The following is a 21,168-nucleotide window of genomic DNA, read 5'->3' as shown; positions in this document are numbered from 1 at the left end:
TGCACTTTAATATCTGTTTATCGCAACGAATATCCAGTTATCCAGATATGCAACAATGTTATCATATATTTTTCTCATGTCATGCAGCCCCAGTGTTAAGAGTTTTGTCACCATGTCATATGTCGTCTCTCCAGAGCACTCATAGAGCACTGAAGCAAGTGAAATACATAGAGCACTCATAGAGCACTCATTGCTTTCACTTGCTTCAGTGCTCTATGAGTGCTCTATGAGTGCTCTATGAGTGCTCTATGAGTGCTCTCCAGAGCACTCATAGAGCACTGAAGCAAGTGAAAGCAATTCACAGCACTGGTTGGATTACAGATTGCCAACTGAATCAGATAAACCTGTTCAACTGCTGTTCAGTATCTGGACAGGAAAAGATTTATTTAGAGTGCCTTGAATGCTTAAAGCGTGTTAATTCAAGAGTGCTTAAGGCTGCAAAGCTGAAAATGTTGCAGAAATAAAGTCCTCTCTTTATTTTCCCTCCAGTTATACTAAACCTGAAGCTAAAAGCTTCAGTGTGCTGTTTAATATCTTTATATTAACAAGGTCCAGTCTTCTTTTTAACATCTTAGGAACATCACCAAAATGTGTTACTTTCTAGGTTGTACAGACACTGAAACCACCGTATGCACTTTAAATATCCAAGTAAAGTTTATATCTTGTTAATGTACAGTATTTTTTTAAATGCTAAAGGACATAGAGTTAATAGAAAAAACAGTCAACACCATGGCTCAGCAGTTTTGCCTTGGAGCTGCAGTGTGCCAATTATAGTCTCAAAAACACAGATTCAGACAGCCAGAGTTTGTTATGTTACAAACCTGAGAAACATCAACATAACACTACAGCAAAACAAGGAATATCAGAAAAGAAGCAGGTGTAAGTAGTAGGAATGCACCAATTTGCCTTGTTGACTGCCATTGACCTGTAAGATGACATTCACTGATGGCAGTGGCTGACGTTTTTTCTGACATGTCTCATCAATTTTCAGCCCAATTCAGTAAGCGAGTATTGGGAAAAAGTAAATAACAGCATTCTCATGATGATTTTCAAATGTTATTTTGTAAAATGTAGTTTTTGGTGAGAAACTTTAATCAATACAGTTGATGTTTTCACAGCAATATAAATTAGATATCAGAGAGGGAGTTATGATATATATGTATGTGTGTATATACATATATACAGTACAGGCCAAAAGTTTGGACACACCTTCTCATTCAATGCGTTTTCTTTATTTTCATGACTATTTACATTGTAGATTCTCACTGAAGGCATCAAAACTATGAATGAACACATGTGGAGTTATGTACTTAACAAAAAAAGGTGAAATAACTGAAAACATGTTTTATATTCTAGTTTCTTCAAAATAGCCACCCTTTGCTCTGATTACTGCTTTGCACACTCTTGGCATTCTCTCCATGAGCTTCAAGAGGTAGTCACCTGAAATGGTTTTCCAACAGTCTTGAAGGAGTTCCCAGAGGTGTTTAGCACTTGTTGGCCCCTTTGCCTTCACTCTGCGGTCCAGCTCACCCCAAACCATCTCCATTGGGTTCAGGTCCGGTGACTGTGGAGGCCAGGTCATCTGCTGCAGCACTCCATCACTCTCCTTCTTGGTCAAATAGCCCTTACACAGCCTGGAGGTGTGTTTGGGGTCATTGTCCTGTTGAAAAATAAATGATCGTCCAACTAAACACAAACCGGATGGGATGGCATGTCGCTGCAGGATGCTGTGGTAGCCATGCTGGTTCAGTGTGCCTTCAATTTTGAATAAATCCCCAACAGTGTCACCAGCAAAACACCCCCACACCATCACACCTCCTCCTCCATGCTTCACAGTGGGAACCAGGCATGTGGAATCCATCCGTTCACCTTTTCTGCGTCTCACAAAGACACGTGTTGGAACCAAAGATCTCAAATTTGGACTCATCAGACCAAAGCACAGATTTCCACTGGTCTAATGTCCATTCCTTGTGTTTCTTGGCCCAAACAAATCTCTTCTGCTTGTTGCCTCTCCTTAGCAGTGGTTTCCTAGCAGCTATTTGACCATGAAGGCCTGATTCGCGCAGTCTCCTCTTAACAGTTGTTCTAGAGATGGGTCTGCTGCTAGAACTCTGTGTGGCATTCATCTGGTCTCTGATCTGAGCTGCTGTTAACTTGCGATTTCTGAGGCTGGTGACTCGGATGAACTTATCCTCAGAAGCAGAGGTGACTCTTGGTCTTCCTTTCCTGGGTCGGTCCTCATGTGTGCCAGTTTCCTTGTAGCGCTTGATGGTTTTTGCGACTCCACTTGGAGACACATTTAAAGTTTTTGCAATTTTGCGGACTGACTGACCTTCATTTCTTAAAGTAATGATGGCCACTGGTTTTTCTTTAGTTAGCTGATTGGTTCTTGCCATAATATGAATTTTAACAGTTGTCCAATAGGGCTGTCAGCTGTGTATTAACCTGACTTCTGCACAACACAACTGATGGTCCCAACCCCATTGATAAAGCAAGAAATTCCACTAATTAACCCTGATAAGGCACACCTGTGAAGTGGAAACCATTTCAGGTGACTACCTCTTGAAGCTCATGGAGAGAATGCCAAGAGTGTGCAAAGCAGTAATCAGAGCAAAGGGTGGCTATTTTGAAGAAACTAGAATATAAAACATGTTTTCAGTTATTTCACCTTTTTTTGTTAAGTACATAACTCCACATGTGTTCATTCATAGTTTTGATGCCTTCAGTGAGAATCTACAATGTAAATAGTCATGAAAATAAAGAAAACGCATTGAATGAGAAGGTGTGTCCAAACTTTTGGCCTGTACTGTATTTATACATACATATACAGTACAGGCCAAAAGTTTGGACACAACTTTTGGCCTGTACTGTATTTATACATACATTTATACATACATATACAGTACAGGCCAAACGTTTGGACACAACTTTTGGCCTGTACTGTATTTATACATACATATACAGTACAGGCCAAAAGTTTGGACACACCTTCTCATTCAATGCGTTTTCTTCATTTTCATGACTATTTACATTGTAGATTCTCACTGAAGGCATCAAAACTATGAATGAACACATGTGGAGTTATGTGCTTAACAAAAAAAGGTGAAATAACTGAAAACATGTTTTATATTCTAGTTTCTTCAAAATAGCCACCCTTTGCTCTGATTACTGCTTTGCACACTCTTGGCATTCTCTCCATGAGCTTCAAGAGGTAGTCACCTGAAATGGTTTCCACTTCACAGGTGTGCCTTATCAGGGTTAATTAGTGGAATTTCTTGCTTTATCAGTGGGGTTGGGACCATCAGTTGTGTTGTGCAGAAGTCAGGTTAATACACAGCCGACAGCCCTATTGGACAACTGTTAAAATTCATATTATGGCAAGAACCAATCAGCTAACTAAAGAAAAACGAGTGGCCATCATTACTTTAAGAAATGAAGGTCAGTCAGTCCGCAAAATTGCAAAAACTTTAAATGTGTCTCCAAGTGGAGTCGCAAAAACCATCAAGCGCTACAAGGAAACTGGCACACATGAGGACCGACCCAGGAAAGGAAGACCAAGAGTCACCTCTGCTTCTGAGGATAAGTTCATCCGAGTTACCAGCCTCAGAAATCGCAAGTTAACAGCAGCTCAGATCAGAGAGCAGATGAATGCCACACAGAGTTCTAGCAGCAGACCCATCTCTAGAACAACTGTTAAGAGGAGACTGCGCGAATCAGGCCTTCATGGTCAAATAGCTGCTAGGAAACCACTGTAAGGAGAGGCAACAAGCAGAAGAGATTTGTTTGGGCCAAGAAACACAAGGAATGGACATTAGACCAGTGGAAATCTGTGCTTTGGTCTGACGAGTCCAAATTTGAGATCTTTGGTTCCAACCGCCGTGTCTTTGTGAGACGCAGAAAAGGTGAACGGATGGATTCCACATGCCTGGTTCCCACTGTGAAGCATGGAGGAGGAGGTGTGATGGTGTGGGGGTGTTTTGCTGGTGACACTGTTGGGGATTTATTCAAAATTGAAGGCACACTGAACCAGCATGGCTACCACAGCATCCTGCAGCGACATGCCATCCCATCCGGTTTGCGTTTAGTTGGACGATCATTTATTTTTCAACAGGACAATGACCCCAAACACACCTCCAGGCTGTGTAAGGGCTATTTGACCAAGGAGGAGAGTGATGGAGTGCTGCGGCAGATGACCTGGCCTCCACAGTCACCGGACCTGAACCCAATAGAGATGGTTTGGGGTGAGCTGGACCGCAGAGTGAAGGCAAAGGGGCCAACAAGTGCTAAACACCTCTGGGAACTCCTTCAAGACTGTTGGAAAACCATTTCAGGTGACTACCTCTTGAAGCTCATGGAGAGAATGCCAAGAGTGTGCAAAGCAGTAATCAGAGCAAAGGGTGGCTATTTTGAAGAAACTAGAATATAAAACATGTTTTCAGTTATTTCACCTGTTTGTTAAGTACATAACTCCACATGTGTTCATTCATAGTTTTGATGCCTTCAGTGAGAATCTACAATGTAAATAGTCATGAAAATAAAGAAAACGCATTGAATGAGAAGGTGTGTCCAAACTTTTGGCCTGTACTGTATATAGTAAAAAGATTTTTAATTATTCTTTTGAGATAAATTTTATTTGAAAGGTTATATTAAATGTTGCTTTATAAATTGGGTTGAATTTGTGCTCATTCAGAGACAGCATAATAAAGGAGTGAATTACTGTAAAGGTCCAGTGTGTGGGATTTAAATGGAATATAATATAATTAGTGTTTTCATTCAAACAAGATTCATTGTGTTTTCGTTACCTTAGAATGAGCCATTTATATATCTATACAGGGAGCAGGTCCTCACCTATGAAGATCGCCATATTGCACTGCCACTTCTACAGTAGCCAGAAAGGACAAACCACACACTGGCTTTAGATAGGGACATTCACAATTTTGTGTTTTCATGTCAGCCACCATAGTTAGCAGGCCCTTTGTGACAAAACCATCTGGTTTTGTCCATACTTTTTATTCTGTGTTTTTACTGGTTTTAATCACCTGATCTGATTGTTTTTGGAGAGGAAGAGACCTCTGTGGATAATTCAGCTCCCAGTAAAAACCTCCTGAACAATGAACACCAAAGGAATTCTAACCAGGAGAAGTTTCAGCTGTTTGCAATCTGCAGTCATCACCACTAGATATCACTAAACCCCCTTAGGTCTGACACACTGAACCTTTAGGCACTTTGTAATCTCTGGCTCTGATCAGTACAATTAATAGATGTTATATTATTATACTTATTGCTAGAAATTTTTTAAACAAAATGAAAGTGTATAATTCTAAAATGAGCATCAGGAATTAGTCAATAATATTCATTATTTATTAATGGTATTTGATTTCATGGCAGCTTTCAAACTGTTGTTACAGCATGACATGTATGGGCGGAGGCATGCTAAAACCTGTACTGTATGTGTGTGTGTCTGTGTGTGTGTGTGTCAGGGTGAATATATCTGGATAGTGCTGGATGGTCCCGTGGATGCCATCTGGATTGAGAACCTGAACTCAGTTCTGGATGACAACAAAACTCTGACACTGGCGAACGGAGACCGAATCCCTATGGCTCCCTGCTGCAAGGTGACATCACAACATCCGTCTGTCTGTCCACGTGTTTGTCATGTTTAATTTTTAGTGAGCAGGTTTATGTTGCTGCATGACATTGTGATCCTGAGCCAGAAGAGATCCAGAAACTCAAACTGAATCATACGGAAGGTCCAAAGTGAAGCCTTGTTCTTGTGTCCTTCCTCCAGATCGTCTTTGAGCCCCACAACATTGACAACGCCTCCCCAGCCACGGTGTCCAGGAATGGGATGGTGTTCATGAGCTCCTCAGTGCTCGGCTGGAGCCCCATCCTGCAGGCCTGGTTACAGAAGTTACCGGAACAGCAGGCTGACACCCTGAAACTCTGCTTCAACTGTTGCTACCAGGTGAGGGCGAGACTCAGACTTGAAATTCGCAGCAGAGAGATAATCCATGAAATTGCTCATTTATTTTGAGTTCTTTATGCGCACTGAAGTGCTTGAATAAAATAAAAATGTGTAATGTCTGATGTGTTTTTCTGTTTCTTCTACAGGACTTGTTGGACTTTATCTCCACTGCTGTGTCTCCTAAGATGCAGGTGTTGGAGTGTATGTACATCAGACAGACCATTGACCTGCTGCAGGTACGACACAGACATTAAACACAGGAGACACCATGGTAGAGCACAGATTGCATTTGTTGTCACTGTTGTATGGCTGCCTGTACAGTGGTGAGGTCTTTATGAGAGCACTGCAGCATGCAGCTGTTAAACAGGCTGCAGTGTAACCACTCAGGGCATGTTCACACCATCAATGTACATCCAATAAAGTGTTTCTGTCACTAACAGGCTCACATAGTGTGCCCCAAGAATGAGTCCTAAAACCATGAAATGAGTACGACAGTGCTAACCACCACACTGCAATGCCAACCTTGTTGTGGAATAAAGAGACTCAAAACACATAGGACTGGATGGTTTATTCACGAGAACGCCAAAGAATTGGTACATCATGACAATTTATAGTGTCTGACATACAAGCAGTATCAGTTCACAAATACAGTATGTGACACACCCTCAAGCTTTCCCGTACACACATTAAAAAGGTGCTTCCTGTCACTTAAGCTGCTGTTTCCTGTTATTAAAATAACCAGCGCTGGGAACATTTGCTTCTCCTCACATACCCAAATTTGGTCAGAGTCATGTCAGGTCATCTGCAGTACAGGGTGATGCTGAGTTATGTGATCGTGGTGTAGTTGTTAATAGCAAGTATCATAATTGTTTGACACAATGTATTTTATGCAATAATCCAGAATCCAATGGAAAAATCCTAATGGCTTTTGGGTGCAGGGACCGCGGTGATGCTAACTTCCTTGTGGGACAACAAAAAATGTTTTCTATTATTATTCTAAGTGTCTGACAACATTATGGAAATGATCCCTACAGAGATGAACCTTTTTGTTGAACAGTAGGATCCTTTTTGTTTAACCATAAAAAGCTCCGAAATCGCAATTGCCAAACCCACCAGACTCACATTTAAATAATCACTGATTTTATAATCGTAAAGTACACTTTAAAGTCGACAGAAACAAATAATACAACTCACAAAAAATTGTCTTGGGTAAATTTCCCAATGTTCCAACATTCACCAACTCTAGTTTGGTTGAAGTACACCCTTTATTCACCTGGTTAGATGTGAAAATATGCTGGCTCTATACACGCTTAAATGACTGTTCATTTAAGTGGGGTCTGGAGGGTTTGGCGATGATGATTTTGGAGCTTTTTCTTGTTAAACAGAAAGGATCTTACACTTTAACAAAAGACACTTTTGGTGGATGAACATTAACAGCGCTCAGTTGCCTGCAGGGATTATATTGCAGCCTGTTACGACTCTCTCAGTACTTAAGACTTTTTGTTCCCATCAGTCACTTAGACACAAAAACATGGAAAATAGGGTACAGGTTAAAACATACTGCAGTTAACCTTTAAGTTTTAAAGGTTTTAAATATTTTAATAAATTCCTCCTGTTTCATTCTGTTGATGTGAGTTTTTCTTTAAGTATTTTTTACGTTTGTGTGTTCAGGGTTTGCTCCCAGCAGTGGAGGAGAAACAGGGTTGCCATGGCGACGTGGGTCGACTGTTTGTATTTGCAGTGATGTGGTCTCTGGGAGCACTGCTGGAGCTCGATGACAGAGCCAAGATGGAGGCCTTCCTGAAGGTGTACTGATGCGTTTTGACTCTCTGTGGGTGACGCTAGGGTTTGTAGAGTGTGACGTGTCCTCTAACATGTCCTGTTTGTTGTTGTTGTTGTTGGTATTTGAAGCGCTACAGCTCGTCTCTGGACCTGCCACAAACTCAGGACAACCAAACCATCTTTGAGTTCACTGTCAACAAGCAGGGACAGTGGGAGCACTGGTCCAACAAGGTCTGTGGACACTGAAGACAGTCATTAATCTTACACATACATTTAAGAACATGTCTTAAACACACTGACAAACACTGAGCACGTGGTCCAGGAGGTCCAGGACACTTTTAATGCCTCAATGCTGGCCATAGCCGTGACCTCAGGCATCATGTTTTCAGGTCTCATTCTGGTGAATGCAATATCTCAAAAACAGGTTGAAGGAATTTCTTCAATTTTGGCACAAACATCCACTTGGACTTAACAGTGAACTGATTAGATGTTGGTGGTCAAAGGTCAAGGTCACTGTGACTTTGCGTCTGCCTCATTCTTGTGAGCGTGACATCTCAAAAACGCCTTGAGGGATTTATTTTTTATTTATTTATTTTTTTCAAATATGGCACAAATGTCCCCTTGCACTAAACAATGAACTAATTAGATTTTGGTGGTCAAAGTTCAAGGTCACTGCAATGCTATGTCTGTCTCATTCTTGTAAACACAATATCTCAAGAATGCCTTGAGGAAATGTCTTCAAATTTGGCACAAATGTCCACTTGGATTTAAGGATGAACTAAATAGATTTTGGTGGTCAAAATTCAAAGGTCAAGGTCGTGGTTATTCTAGGTCTATCTCATTCTCATGAGCGTGATATCTCAAGAATACCTTGAAGGATTTTTTTTTTTTTTTTTAAATCTGACACAAATGTCAAACTCAAGGATGAACTGATTAAATTTTGGTGGTCAAGAGTCACTCTGACCTTGTGTCTATGTCATTCTCATGAACATAATATCTCAAGAAGGCTTCAAGGGCGTTTCCTAAAATTTGGCACAAACGGCCACTTGGACTGATGTCTAAGACACAAATGTCTAAGAGGAAAAAATGATGAAGTGATGACATTTTATATCCAAAAGGTCAAAAGTGAACTTCACTGTGACATCATCATAATATTCTGCAGATGCATTGTTTTTATTATTATTATTCAATGTCATATCTCAGGAACAGAGGGGGAGACATCTGGTCAGAAACTGAATTGGTGACTCTAATCCTGAAACTGTACTGATCTATGTTTTCACAGACATGGATGTGACCTGTCACTGAAACTTGACTTGCTTACAGAAACATACAACCACATGGTTGGAGTAGTAGTTACACATGTTGTGTATCTTTTCTTTGCAGTCTGTCGTTAAAACACACATCTAAAGTGTAATATCCTGCAGCATCACATCAGGAGTGTCTGGTTGTATCTTCTGTAACTCAAGCTAGAGATACTAACCAGTATATTAAATTAAGTTCAGGTGGTTTGCTTAAAGCACTTCTGAGTGCTGACACTTCATTCCAACTCAGCATATGTACCCTCTTGTATATGTTATTGTCATGATGTAGGTCCCAGAGTATGTCTACCCTAAAGACCATGTCCCAGACTACTCATCCATCCTGGTTCCCAATGTGGACAACGTGAGGACAGACTTCCTGATGCAGACCATTGTGAAGCAGAGGAAGGCTGTGCTGCTGATTGGAGAACAAGGAACCGCCAAGACCGTCATGATTAAAGTAAGAGAGGAGTGTCATGTACCAAAACTTTTCTCAACTTTCCAAGTTGTTCTGGCTTCAGGGGCATTCAGGTGAATCTTTCTCAGGAGCTAATTTCTCTGATTACTACAATACAGCATGATTGCATTACTACAACCTTGATTCCAAAATAGTTGGGACGCTGTGTAAAATGTAAATTAAAACAGAAAACAATGATTTGTTAATTCCTTTTTGACAGATAGTCAATTAAATCAGTACAAAGACAAGATATAAACTGATAAACAATGTTTTTTGTAAATATACACTCATTCTGAATTTGATGCCTGCAACATGGTATACCAGTAATAAAGTTGGGACAGGAGCATGTTTATCACTGTGTGACATCATCTTTTCTTTTAACAACACTCAGTAAGTGTTGGGGAACTGAGGACACCAATTGCTGAAGTTTGTCTTGCTTGATAAATGACTTCAGTGTCTCAACAGTCTGGGGTCTCTGTTGTCATATTTTGTGCTTCATAGTGCTCCACACATGCTCAGTGGGGGACAGGTCTGGACTGCAGGCAGGTCAGTCTAGTATCTGCACTCTTTTATCACGACGCCACGCTGCTGGAACACGTGCAGAACAGGGACGTCCCTGAAATACATCATCTGGATGGCAGCATATGTTGCTCTAAAACCTTTATGTACCTGTCAGCATTCATGGTGCCTTCACAGATGTGAGAGTTACCTATGATACCACTGGCACTAACACACCTCCATACCATCACAGATACTGGCTTTAAACTTCGAGCTGGTAACAATCTGGATGATCCTTTTTCTCTTTAGCCTGGAGGACATGACGCCCATGATGGATTCATCAGACTACGGCACACTTTTCCACTTTGTGTCAGTCCATCTCAGACAAGCTCAGGCCAAGAGGAGACAGCAGTGTTTCTGGATGTTGTTGATAGTGGCTTTCACTTTGCATGGTAAAGTCTTGACTTGCATCTGTAGATGCAGCGACGAACTGTGTTTACTGACAGTGGCTTTCCAAAATGTTACTTAGCCCATGTAGTAATATCCTTTATACAGTTATGTTGTTTTAATGTAGTACAGTCTGAGGGGTTGATGGTCTTGGGAATTTAATATTGGTTTTTGGCCTTGCCCTTAACATGCAGAGATTTCTCCAGATTCTCTTTATTTTTGATGATATTATGGATTGTGGCTGTGAACTCCATAAATTCTTTGCAATTGTCCACTGAGACACATTGTTCAATGACGGAGCCTGTCAGTTTATTTACATAGCTGAAACATTAAACATTTTGTCTTTGTGCTGTATTCAATGAATACTGGTTGAAAAAGATCAGAAAATTATTGCATTCTGTTTTTATTTACGTTTTGCACAGCATCCCAACTCTTTGGACTCCGGGTTGTAATAATATTGTTAGTAGTTTAACTTTTACGTAAATGAAAACTAATCTGCTGCAGACACAATAAGTTTTTCCTGCTAACTAGTTGCAGTTGAAGGAAAAACTAAAAAGTATAAAAACTCGCAATGTCCCACTTTAGTCAAATTTATGTAAGAGATACTGTTGGTGTCTCGTAGTCAGGGGGCATAGTGAGGGTGGAGTCGGTGAGAGGGAAAGCAATCTTTTCCCTCAGTGGTTTTTAAACTAAGAGAAAAGTGAACACACTCCTTAACATCCAGCCATGGTGTTTGCAGTTTGTTTCTATCGTCAGCTAACTAAAGCTCTGTGTGTCTCCCTGACTCCCCCCTGCAGGGCTACACCAGCAAGCTCGACCCAGAGCTCCACCTCAGTAAGACGGTGAACTTCTCGTCAGCCACACTGCCCAGCATGTTCCAGAGAACCATTGAGAGCTACATTGATAAACGAATGGGCGCCACCTACGGGCCGCCGGCTGGACGCCGCATGACTGTCTTTATAGATGACATCAACATGCCCGTCATCAACGAATGGGGAGACCAGGTCAGCTTCAGGCTTTCTCTGGCTCGTTTCTTTTCTTGCTTCCTTGCTTTTTTTTTTTTTTTTGTTCTTTATTTTTTATAATATTTAATAATCATTATTTTTTACAAACAAATTCAACATGAGAACAAAAAGTAAATCTGTTTTTCTTTTTTAATTATTACAAGAAAAAAAATTCAAGTAAGAGATGACCAATCATGTATTACATTCTAATTTCTGCTTGCTTGCGCCTCTCTTCAGACAACCTGTCAGATATTGTTGTACCCGACATGAGAAACAAGTGTGCACTGTGTTTTCGTCATTATTGTATTAATTACACCTGACAGTAACTAATCAGATTATTGAGCTCAGTTCCTTCCTGCCTTCTGCCTCCCTCAGATAACCAATGAGATTGTGCGTCAGCTGATGGAGCAGGGAGGTTTCTACAGTTTGGATCGTCCAGGAGAGTTCATCACTGTAGTGGACGTTCAGGTAACAACAAGTGAACCAGCAGCTGGTTGTGTATAAGGGGGAGATTGTGATGACTCAAAGATCCTCTCTGGTGTCAGATCACATTTTCATGATACAAACTGATTTCTTTCCCCGCAGGCAGAGGTGGGTTTTAATTTGTTTCTTTGTTGCTTTCACTTTCATTCTGTCATAGGTTTAAAGGTCAGCCTCAGTTGGAAGTTGAAAGTTAGGGTTTTCTATAAATCTTAAGTGGTGGAAGTTTGAAAAATATGGTTAAACAAATACAGATTTTTTTTCTTTTGACTTTGACAATGGGTATTCAGCTTTTAATGTTTCCCTTGCAACCTTTTAAGATATTTTGAAAAGCGCATTTTTTAAGAAAAGCTAGCAAATTAAGGTTTGTTTGTCCCGATTACAATGACAGCCCTCTAAACAACATTAGTTAGATGATGCCACTCTTAATGAGTGAATAAAGAGTGTAATAACCTTTAACAGCTGGTGGCAGCCATGATCCATCCAGGTGGCGGTCGGAACGACATCCCCCAGCGTCTGAAGAGGCAGTTCTCCATCTTTAACTGCACACTGCCTTCCAACACCTCCATAGATAAGATCTTTGGAACCATGGCTCAGGGATACTTCTGCTCGGAAAGAGGTTTCCCCGCCGACGTCTGCAACCTGGCCGCGGCCCTCGTACCCACCACCAGACGGGTGTGGCAGGCAGTGAAGACAAAGGTAAGATATTCATCCTACTATTAAAAGGAGAAACCTCTGTCCCTCCGTCCGTCCCTCCGTCCATCCGTCATCATCCGTTTTCCTCCTCACTGCTTTGACCTACTTCTCTGAACTTGCACATAGGCTTTCATCTTGGTCATGTGCAGACAGCCATGATGCCGTTTTTGCATTTTTCCCACATTTCTACTGTTTATATTCGCGTTTTTGTCTTCTACCCATTCATACTGTGAGCACCATCAGCAGCGCAAGCTGCGCATGCGTGGGTCATGTGCAGACAGCCATGATGCCATTTTTGCATTTTTCTGACATTTATTCTGTTTATATTTGCGTTTTTCTCCACTACCCATTCATACTGTGACTACCATTAACAGCGCGAGCTGCGCATGCGCGCTGGGACCACAGTTTGGCATGGAAGCCTTTATCTCCAATACTTGCGGATTGAAACCTGTATGTGTGTACCTGTGCCCCCGCGCACGGCCCCGCGCACGCGCGTCCCTCCGTGCCATCAGCCAAAACTATGCTCCATGTATTTGCCATAAAACATGTTTCTAAATATAGTGTGCATTGTTTGTCTTACATTAATATTTATTACACAGTGCATTTACAGTGCTCTGATTTTGAATCTCCTCTAATATACTGTTTTGGATTTCTTATTCCTCTATACATAACACATCCCCGGGTATGGACTAGTAGCTAAGAAATTAACTAACTGTGCGCACATGGGAGTCGGTGTTGTCAAGTGATTTTGTCATAAACCTTTGGTAATGTAAAGCGAGAAGTATACTTGCTGCGTGGCCAAACATACGCATACATGGTGTGCTGCACCTCTGTGTATACTTGCTGCAGCACGGACGTTCGTCGATGCAGCCAAAACTTCTGATACTGGTGGTCTCCGCTAGGGGCAGACCGCAGCAGTCAGATGCAGAGGTCGCAAAAAGCGAGGAACGCGGTGACAGTGTATTTCCGGATAAACACAAACATTGATGAAGAGGAGATCATAATTTTATTGCTTTTGAGATTTCGGCAGAGGAAAAGGCGTCGTCTCCGCCGTCATCGGAGATGGTATGTGCGGCCTCTTAACCAATCACATGGGGAGTTTGTTTGCCTTGTTTCACCCATGCGAGCCATTGATGAGGAAAAGTACAGGGAATTCTTCTTCTATGGAGTTTTATGGTGGTTGGCATCCGTTACGTTGCATTACCGCCATCTTCGGGGTCTACCTTGCTCCTACATCTTTCATTCCATTATCTTTTTCACCAGTCCACCTCCGACCTCACGTTCACAGCCTCTAGTGTTCATGTCAATATTGCATTGCGTGTACGTGTCATGCTACCTCGTAGCAAAGTGTGCAGTCTACGCCCCAAATGACCGCAAAATATGCGTGGCAGCCAAACGTGCACGAAAACTGCACGCGTTTCATGCAGCAAGTATACTTTAGCCTTAAACCTATGTGACGCTTGCAGATAGACAAAAAACTCCATATATATGAATGTGCAATAGTTATGGTAGTATAACAGCCTGTCACAGGTTACAGCGTGATGATTAGAGGAGCAAAAAGGTCCTGGTGGGAAAAAAAACTCAATCATTTAGTCATCATGCAAAATCATTTTGCATTGCCTGTTGATTTATATCAATAGATGCCAGGATGCATTATTGTAATTGGGAGCGTTTTAAATGTGTAATTTGTGATAGATTTTATTTTGTTGAACTATTAGAATCTGAATCTCACTCTGAATTACTGTTGTTGTTTACAAAGAAATGAGAGATCATTTTTGTTCAGTTTTTCATGAATATTTAAATGCAAACTGATGTTGTTTTTTGCCTATTGTATTTGAATATTTCTGTACACTGGGTCCATTAACAGTGTTGGAAATGCATATATTGTGTATGACGGGGCTCACTGAAAGGTTCAGTGAGCCCAGTTTTATTCATGTGTGATGATGTCCCCATAGTAGTCATTTCACCATAGTGCAAGGTTTTTTTTTTTTTTTTTTAACTTCACAACCACATCTGGAGACCTCGAGCATTCTGAGGATGTTTGGCTTTCACACATATGGACAGCAGGAGGAGTTTCTCTGCAGTTTTCAGAACAGAAGTGTTTGCATCTAATCACTGAAAAATGTAGTTCTAGCAGAAATCTCCAAATGTCAAAAGTTTTTGATACCAAATCACTGCATGGATTTTTCTGTAGCATTCCTCAACCTTTGACATCCCGTCACCTCGGCTCTTAATTTATAACTTTAAACCAGTTTTATGCCACGTCTAATGAACTACTACTTTTAAGATTTTATTTGTTTAAAGTCTGTTCGCTTGGCCGGATGGCCGATCTCGTGTTTTTGATCGGCGGATTTTGAGCTTTTTGGACACGTGTGACTGGTGACACAGCCGCACCCCAAACTTCAACTTTTAGCAACAATCTAGTTTTTCTCTGCTCTACATCTGGATTAACTACAATGATACTGCCTGCCTGGGAGTGAAAGTCCCTGTGAACACTTCGGCCACCCCAGAAGCCTTTTTACACCTTCTGTGCCATTTTCTGGACACCGGAGTGACTGCAGCTACCTGGCAAAACTCACTGGTTTCTCCCGGACACTCATTCACCTCTATGCGCCGGTAAGTCCCGCTTTCTACCGGACCCCAACCCACCCTGATCTGAGTCAACACACTTTTGGAGTCCCCGCGCGTAAGTTTTTACTGTGGCTCATACCAACTGCTAAAATTAATGAATGAATGGATGAATGAATGAATGAATGAATGAATGAATGAATAAATAAATAAAATAAAATAAAAATAAAAAAACCTTGAGAAGGTAGCTTTCTGTAGAATATAATCACGTCATTACGCATTACACCGTTGCTGCTGGAGTTTGTTTTCTGTTTCCTTGGCTACCCCATCTGTCCCCCATGGCTCCACTCACCTCTCCACACCACTGTGACAGCTGTATCCACAAAACCCAGAAGATCGCGGAGCTGGAGCAGTGCATTTCAAACCTCTACTGGATTAGGGATGAAGAGGCGCGGCTTGACTCTGTTGTCACTCCAGGTCCTGGTCCCCCTGGCAATCCTGCGGATCTGGACTTAACCATCCCAGAATTTGGTCCCGGCTCCATGGATACAGCAGATCCCAACCCCACTGGCTTGGCCCCAGCTGAGCGGTCAGCCTCGGCTCCTCAGCTCCGAGCTGATGATCCAGCCGCCACAGTGACATCCAGGCCGGCCTCCTCAGCTGCAGCCCCACATCTTCCGGTGGAGGACCTGTGGCTGCTGCTGGGGGCCAAGCCTAAATGGGCAAGCAGCAGTGAAATTTTAGCTACTTTCACCTTCAGTCCAAATCCGAGGTTCAGAACTAACAACTCCACTCCCAACCAAGGGCCATGGTCCACAGTACATGGCAAAAAGCGAGCGAGGTCCAGCCCGATACACGCTCCACCTTGTGAAGTCCAACTGGAGAACAGATATAACATCTTGAGTGTTGAGGAATTCCCTGTTGAGGAATTCCCTCTGCTGCAAACTGTCCATTCTCCTCCCGTTTGCTCTTCGACTGATTCACTGCCAGCAGCCCGGGGGGTTGGGGGGGTCTGTTTCGGGACCCCCGTTCAGGTCCGCGACCTCCTCCTCCAGGCGCAGGATCGTGAAGGAGGCTGCTCTCAGGGCGAGACGCTTCAGTGGTCTTCCATGCCGTGAAGGGTCGTGTGAGCCCCCAGCCACCGCTGAGGTTGTGACCTCTCCACACACTCCGCAAACAGTCCCCACAGATCAGCGGCGCTTGCCCCCTTGTCCTCGGCCACTGTTCCCCCTAACCACCGCCATAGTGGGTGATTCCATAACCAGGAACATTCGCTTTTTTAATTCCACCACCCACTGTTTTCCAGGAGCCACTGTCACAAAAATCAGAGATAAACTCCCGGACCTACTGCAGTCATTTTCACACTCCTTTAAACGTCTGATCTTGCACATCGGAAACAACGACGTGGTCCGGGGTCAGTCTGAGCTGCTAAAGAGCGATTTTAATAGTCTGTTTTCTGCCTTAAAAGACTGCGGGATGTCAATCTTCATCAGCGGCCCTCTTCCCACACTTGGCCTCAGCGCAGAGCGGTTCAGTCGCCTCCTTTAACTCCAGTCTTGGCTCCGAACCGCCTGCAATATCCACGGGTTTTATTTCATAGACAATTTTAACTTATTTTTGAACCGCCCCTCCTTTTATCGACATGACAGACTTCACCCGAGCAAGTTAGGAAGCCGTGTGTTAGCAGCCAACATACAGCATACCGTACACACAACGCCACTCACACATGCGTGACTGTTTACGTGCCACGCCCCCTTCTCAGTGCCTGCCTCTTCTTCTACGGAGCATTCTGTAGACATTGCCTCCCGTAGCTCCCCCTACAGGCTCCAGCTGCCACTAACCTCTACAGACAATCCCTCCTGGTTTCCTATTGCCCCAACTACTGGGCTAGTCTCTACTGTCCCACAGTCTCCCACCTTCATACCCGTAGTAATGAACAACAGACATCACAAATGTCAAAACCACACAACCCACAAATTCCGGTATCTGCAACCACTGTCACAATCATCTGTCTGCAAAGCTGGTCCCAAGTCTCTTAAGCTGGCATTGTTGAATGCTCGCTCGATCAACAACAAATCATTCACACTGAATGATCACTAGAGATTTAGATTTCATGTTTTTCACTGAGACCTGGCAAAGGGATGAAGATTATGTGTCCATGAATGAGCTACGCCCGCCTGATTGCACATTCATATGTGCCCCAAGGACCACTGGCCGCGGTGGTGGCCTTGCTTTGTTGTACAAACAAATGACAGTTTCTCCTCGAGGAGAGTGAATTTTGGAACTTTTACCTCATTTGAACTGCTTATTTCTGAAGTTGGCTGCTCTAACCCATTTTATTGTATTTTAATTTATCACCCCCCTGGTATTAATTGCGCCTTTCTGGCTGAATTCAGTGACTTTTTGGCTTAAATTTCAAAGAATCTTAATGCTTGGGGATTGGACCTTGTTTTTACACTTGGTTTGGACATTGATTGTATCGTCTCTGAGGAGCTGCCCGTCACTGATCACAACTGCACCCTGTTTAATTTGTCTATTATTTCTGATTGTTCAACCAGCAAGCGTACAAAACTCACCTGTATGTTAAATAACCTCTCTGCTGAGAAATTCTCATTCGCTTTTAACAGTGTGGCTCAGCCTGTTAGTATTAATGTTGACGTTGACTCCCAAGTTTTAACTTTTAACTCACACTGCTCTGCTATTCTTGATAAGATTGCTCCTTTAAAGCCTCAAACTGTTCCCGCAGCTAATCCCACTCCCTGGCTGAACGACGACATCCGCTGCCTTCGTCGTAAATGTCGGAGAGCTGAGCACATGTGGAAATCAACCAAGCTTCATGTACATTGTCTTTATTTTAAAGAACTGTTAGCTGAATTCAATTCTGTTGTTAGGGTAGCCAGAGCCTCTTATTTTAAAAATCTCATCATCTCCAACAAGAGAAATCCCAGGGTCATTTTTGACACTATAAGTAGCATTACTGGTGCGCAACCGCCTGCTCTACCTGTGTCCTCTGATGAGGACTGTAGCAATTTTTTAATGTATTTTGTGAATAAGGTTGCCAGTGTCAAGGCCAGTATAACACCCTCCTCCTCCTCCCTTCCTGATCCTCCCAAACAACAGTCAATTATTGACAATTTCTCCTTACAAGACTTAGCAGATCTTGTGTGCACTATGAAGATCTCTTCTAGTCCACTGGATATCCTGCCCACAACTTTGCTGAAAAATGTTTTCAGCACTATTGGTCCATCTCTGCTCTCCATAATCAATAGCTCACTGGTTTCTGGTCGTGTCCCGTCCCATTTCAAGCAAGCGGTTGTTCAGCCACTTCTCAAAAAGCCCAATCTGGACCCCGATGTTCTTAGTAACTACCGGCCCGTTTCCAAGTTGCCCTTTGTATCTAAGATTCTAGAAAAAGTAGTTGCAAACCAGTTAGTGACAGCGTTGAACAGTTACAATATCTTAGATAAATTTCAGTCTGGTTATCGTCAGTTACATTCCACAGAAACTGCTCTTCTCAGGGTCTCCAATGACACCATGATGGCGTCCGATGCCGGTAAATCCACTATCCTGGTTCTGCTTGATCTCAGTGCAGCCTTTGACACTGTTGATCACCACATCCTTTTAGACAGGCTGAGGGACAGGGTAGGAATCTCAGGGACGGCGGTCCCTGGGATTCCTACCCTGTCTCTCATTTGTTTTAAATCCTATCTGTCTGATCGATCCTTTTCTGTGGCTGTTGGCCCTCATAAATCAGAGTTTGCCCCCCTTTCTTGTGGGGTGCCCCAAGGTTCAGTGCTTGGGCCTATCCTCTTTACACTATACATGCTCCCTCTCAGAGATGTCATCAGCAATTTTGAAGGTATCTCATACCATATGTATGCAGATGACCTCCAGTTATATTTTTCTTTTAACCCTGATAGGACCGATGGAATTGACTCACTGTACAATTGTATGAATGTAATTAAGGACTGGATGTCTTCTAACTCCCTTCAGTTGAACGCAGCTAAAACTGAGATTTTAATTATTGCACCTGACTCCTCAGCATCTAAAGTGGCCAGCTGCTTAGGGTCCCTCAGTGCAAATGTGCGCCCCAAGTTGAGAAACCTTGGGGCGCACATTTGATCAGGCCATGCTCTTCAACGACCACATCAAAACTGTCACTCGCTCCTGCTTTTTCCACCTCAAAAACATTTCCAAACTCAGATCCATGTTAACTTATTCCGAGCTAGAAATGATCATTCATGCTTTTATTTCCTCACGTCTGGATTACTGCAATTCTCTTTTCACCTGTCTAAATAAAACTTCATTAGACCGCCTCCAGCTGGTCCAGAACGCTGACGCCAGGCTTCTGTCCAGATCTCATAAGTTTACTCACATCACTCCAGTCCTGGCATCCTTGAACTGGCTCCCTGTTAATTTCAGGATCCAGCACAAGATTCTAACCATCACTTACAGAGCCCTCCATGGTCAAGCACCTGCATACTTGACGGATCTGGTGTCCTTTCACTGTCCTGTCAGGTCACTGCGGTCCGCTGAAGGCCACCTACTTACTGTCCCTCACACAAGATTAAAGACAAAAGGTGATAGAGCCTTTAAGGCTGTAAAATGATTAAATGTGGCACCATATCTGTAAAGAAATGAGTTCCTAATTTTAATAATAAAAAAAATCTGAACAGGTGCCTTACCAAAACACAATGTTTAGTACAGATTTATGACTATAAACTAAAATCTTGACACATAGTGCTGAGCTGCATCTCAAATTAATCTTCTTCAGATCCAGCTTTCAGATCATGTATATCACTTACCTATAGCATATACTGTTGACTATTGATCTTTGCCTAAACAGCATCGAGTTCTCTCTTAGTGTTAGCTTTTTCTGCTATATTCTTTCTTTTGCCAACTGATTTCCCTGTTGGAGCGGTTGGAGGTGGAAGCGGTGGTCAGCATTTGTCTGCCATTGTTACGAAGAAAAGTTTATATCCACAAGCGTCCCTGTTACTAGCCTATTTGTTGTCAGTTCACTTACATTTTAGTGTGCCATCAGCTTATTAATGTAGTTGTAGGCTACTTTAATTTGGACTGTATCTAGGAAATGTTGGTCTATGTTGGTAGTAAGTGGCATAAGTTCACTTTTACTCCAGTTTATTGTGAGCCCGGAGAAAACACCAAAGGTTTCCAGAGGATCTAATAGAGGGGGAACTGAGGCCTCTGGTTTGTCTGCATAGAGCAAAATGTGTTGTTGTCAACCCTCTGTAATGATGGGAGCTATTCCAGTACTTTGCCGGATGCTGATGGCAAGTGGTTCCATGGCTAGTGCAAATAAATAAGGGGACAGGGGACACCCCACCCCATTTCAAGAACTTATCCCCAAATCCAAATTTGTTAAGGGTTGCTAAACATATATGGCCACTCAATTTGGTCGAACGCTCTTTGCGCATCAAGCGAGATCAGACATGCCTCTGTGTCCTATTTCGTATATGATATTGAAAAGTCGTCTTAAATTGGATTGTATGTGTCTGTTTGGCATGAATCCAGTTTGATCCTTGTGTATGATTGAACCTAATGTTTTTTAAGTCTATTTGGTATGGCCTTGCTCATTATTTTAGTCTAAATGGGAATAAGAGACACTGGACGATAAGAGCCAACCTCCAGCTTATCCCTCCCCGGTTCTGGTATTAAAACTATATTTGTCTTGTACAACGTTGGTGGAAGTTCTGCTCGGAGTCTGGAATGTTTGATCATGCCAAGCATTATCGGACTGAGTGTGAACCGAAATGCCTTGTAAAATTCAGCACTAAAACCATCTGGTCCTGCACATTTGTTATTAGGCAACTGATTGATCACCTCGTTTATCTCTTCCAATTTGATATCCCCTTCCAGTAAATCCCTAGCCTCCTCACTTAGCTTAGGAAGCCCAGCGTTTGTTAAAAAACTGATTTAATGCAGCAGTTTCTATCTCTCCTTTCGATTCGT

General features: G+C 42.5%; 1 protein-coding gene across 1 annotated transcript in view; it reads left to right on the top strand.

Moving 5' to 3' along the window:
• Nucleotides 1–21,168, top strand: part of dnah5l (dynein, axonemal, heavy chain 5 like) — a 206,928-nt gene that overhangs the window by 95,023 nt on the left and 90,737 nt on the right. Inside the window, exons 54-62 of the mRNA XM_049565752.1 lie at nt 5,481–5,615; nt 5,789–5,965; nt 6,112–6,201; nt 7,637–7,771; nt 7,877–7,978; nt 9,338–9,505; nt 11,245–11,451; nt 11,827–11,919; nt 12,394–12,630. Of these exons, the coding sequence (XP_049421709.1) occupies nt 5,481–5,615; nt 5,789–5,965; nt 6,112–6,201; nt 7,637–7,771; nt 7,877–7,978; nt 9,338–9,505; nt 11,245–11,451; nt 11,827–11,919; nt 12,394–12,630 (1,344 nt within the window). The remainder of the gene's footprint in view (nt 1–5,480; nt 5,616–5,788; nt 5,966–6,111; nt 6,202–7,636; nt 7,772–7,876; nt 7,979–9,337; nt 9,506–11,244; nt 11,452–11,826; nt 11,920–12,393; nt 12,631–21,168) is intronic.

The sequence above is a fragment of the Epinephelus fuscoguttatus genome, linkage group LG21 (genome assembly GCF_011397635.1).
Source record: "Epinephelus fuscoguttatus linkage group LG21, E.fuscoguttatus.final_Chr_v1".
Classification (NCBI taxonomy): domain Eukaryota; kingdom Metazoa; phylum Chordata; class Actinopteri; order Perciformes; family Serranidae; genus Epinephelus; species Epinephelus fuscoguttatus.
Note: the sequence above shows the minus strand (reverse complement) of the source record. Positions and strands in the feature narration are given on the sequence as shown.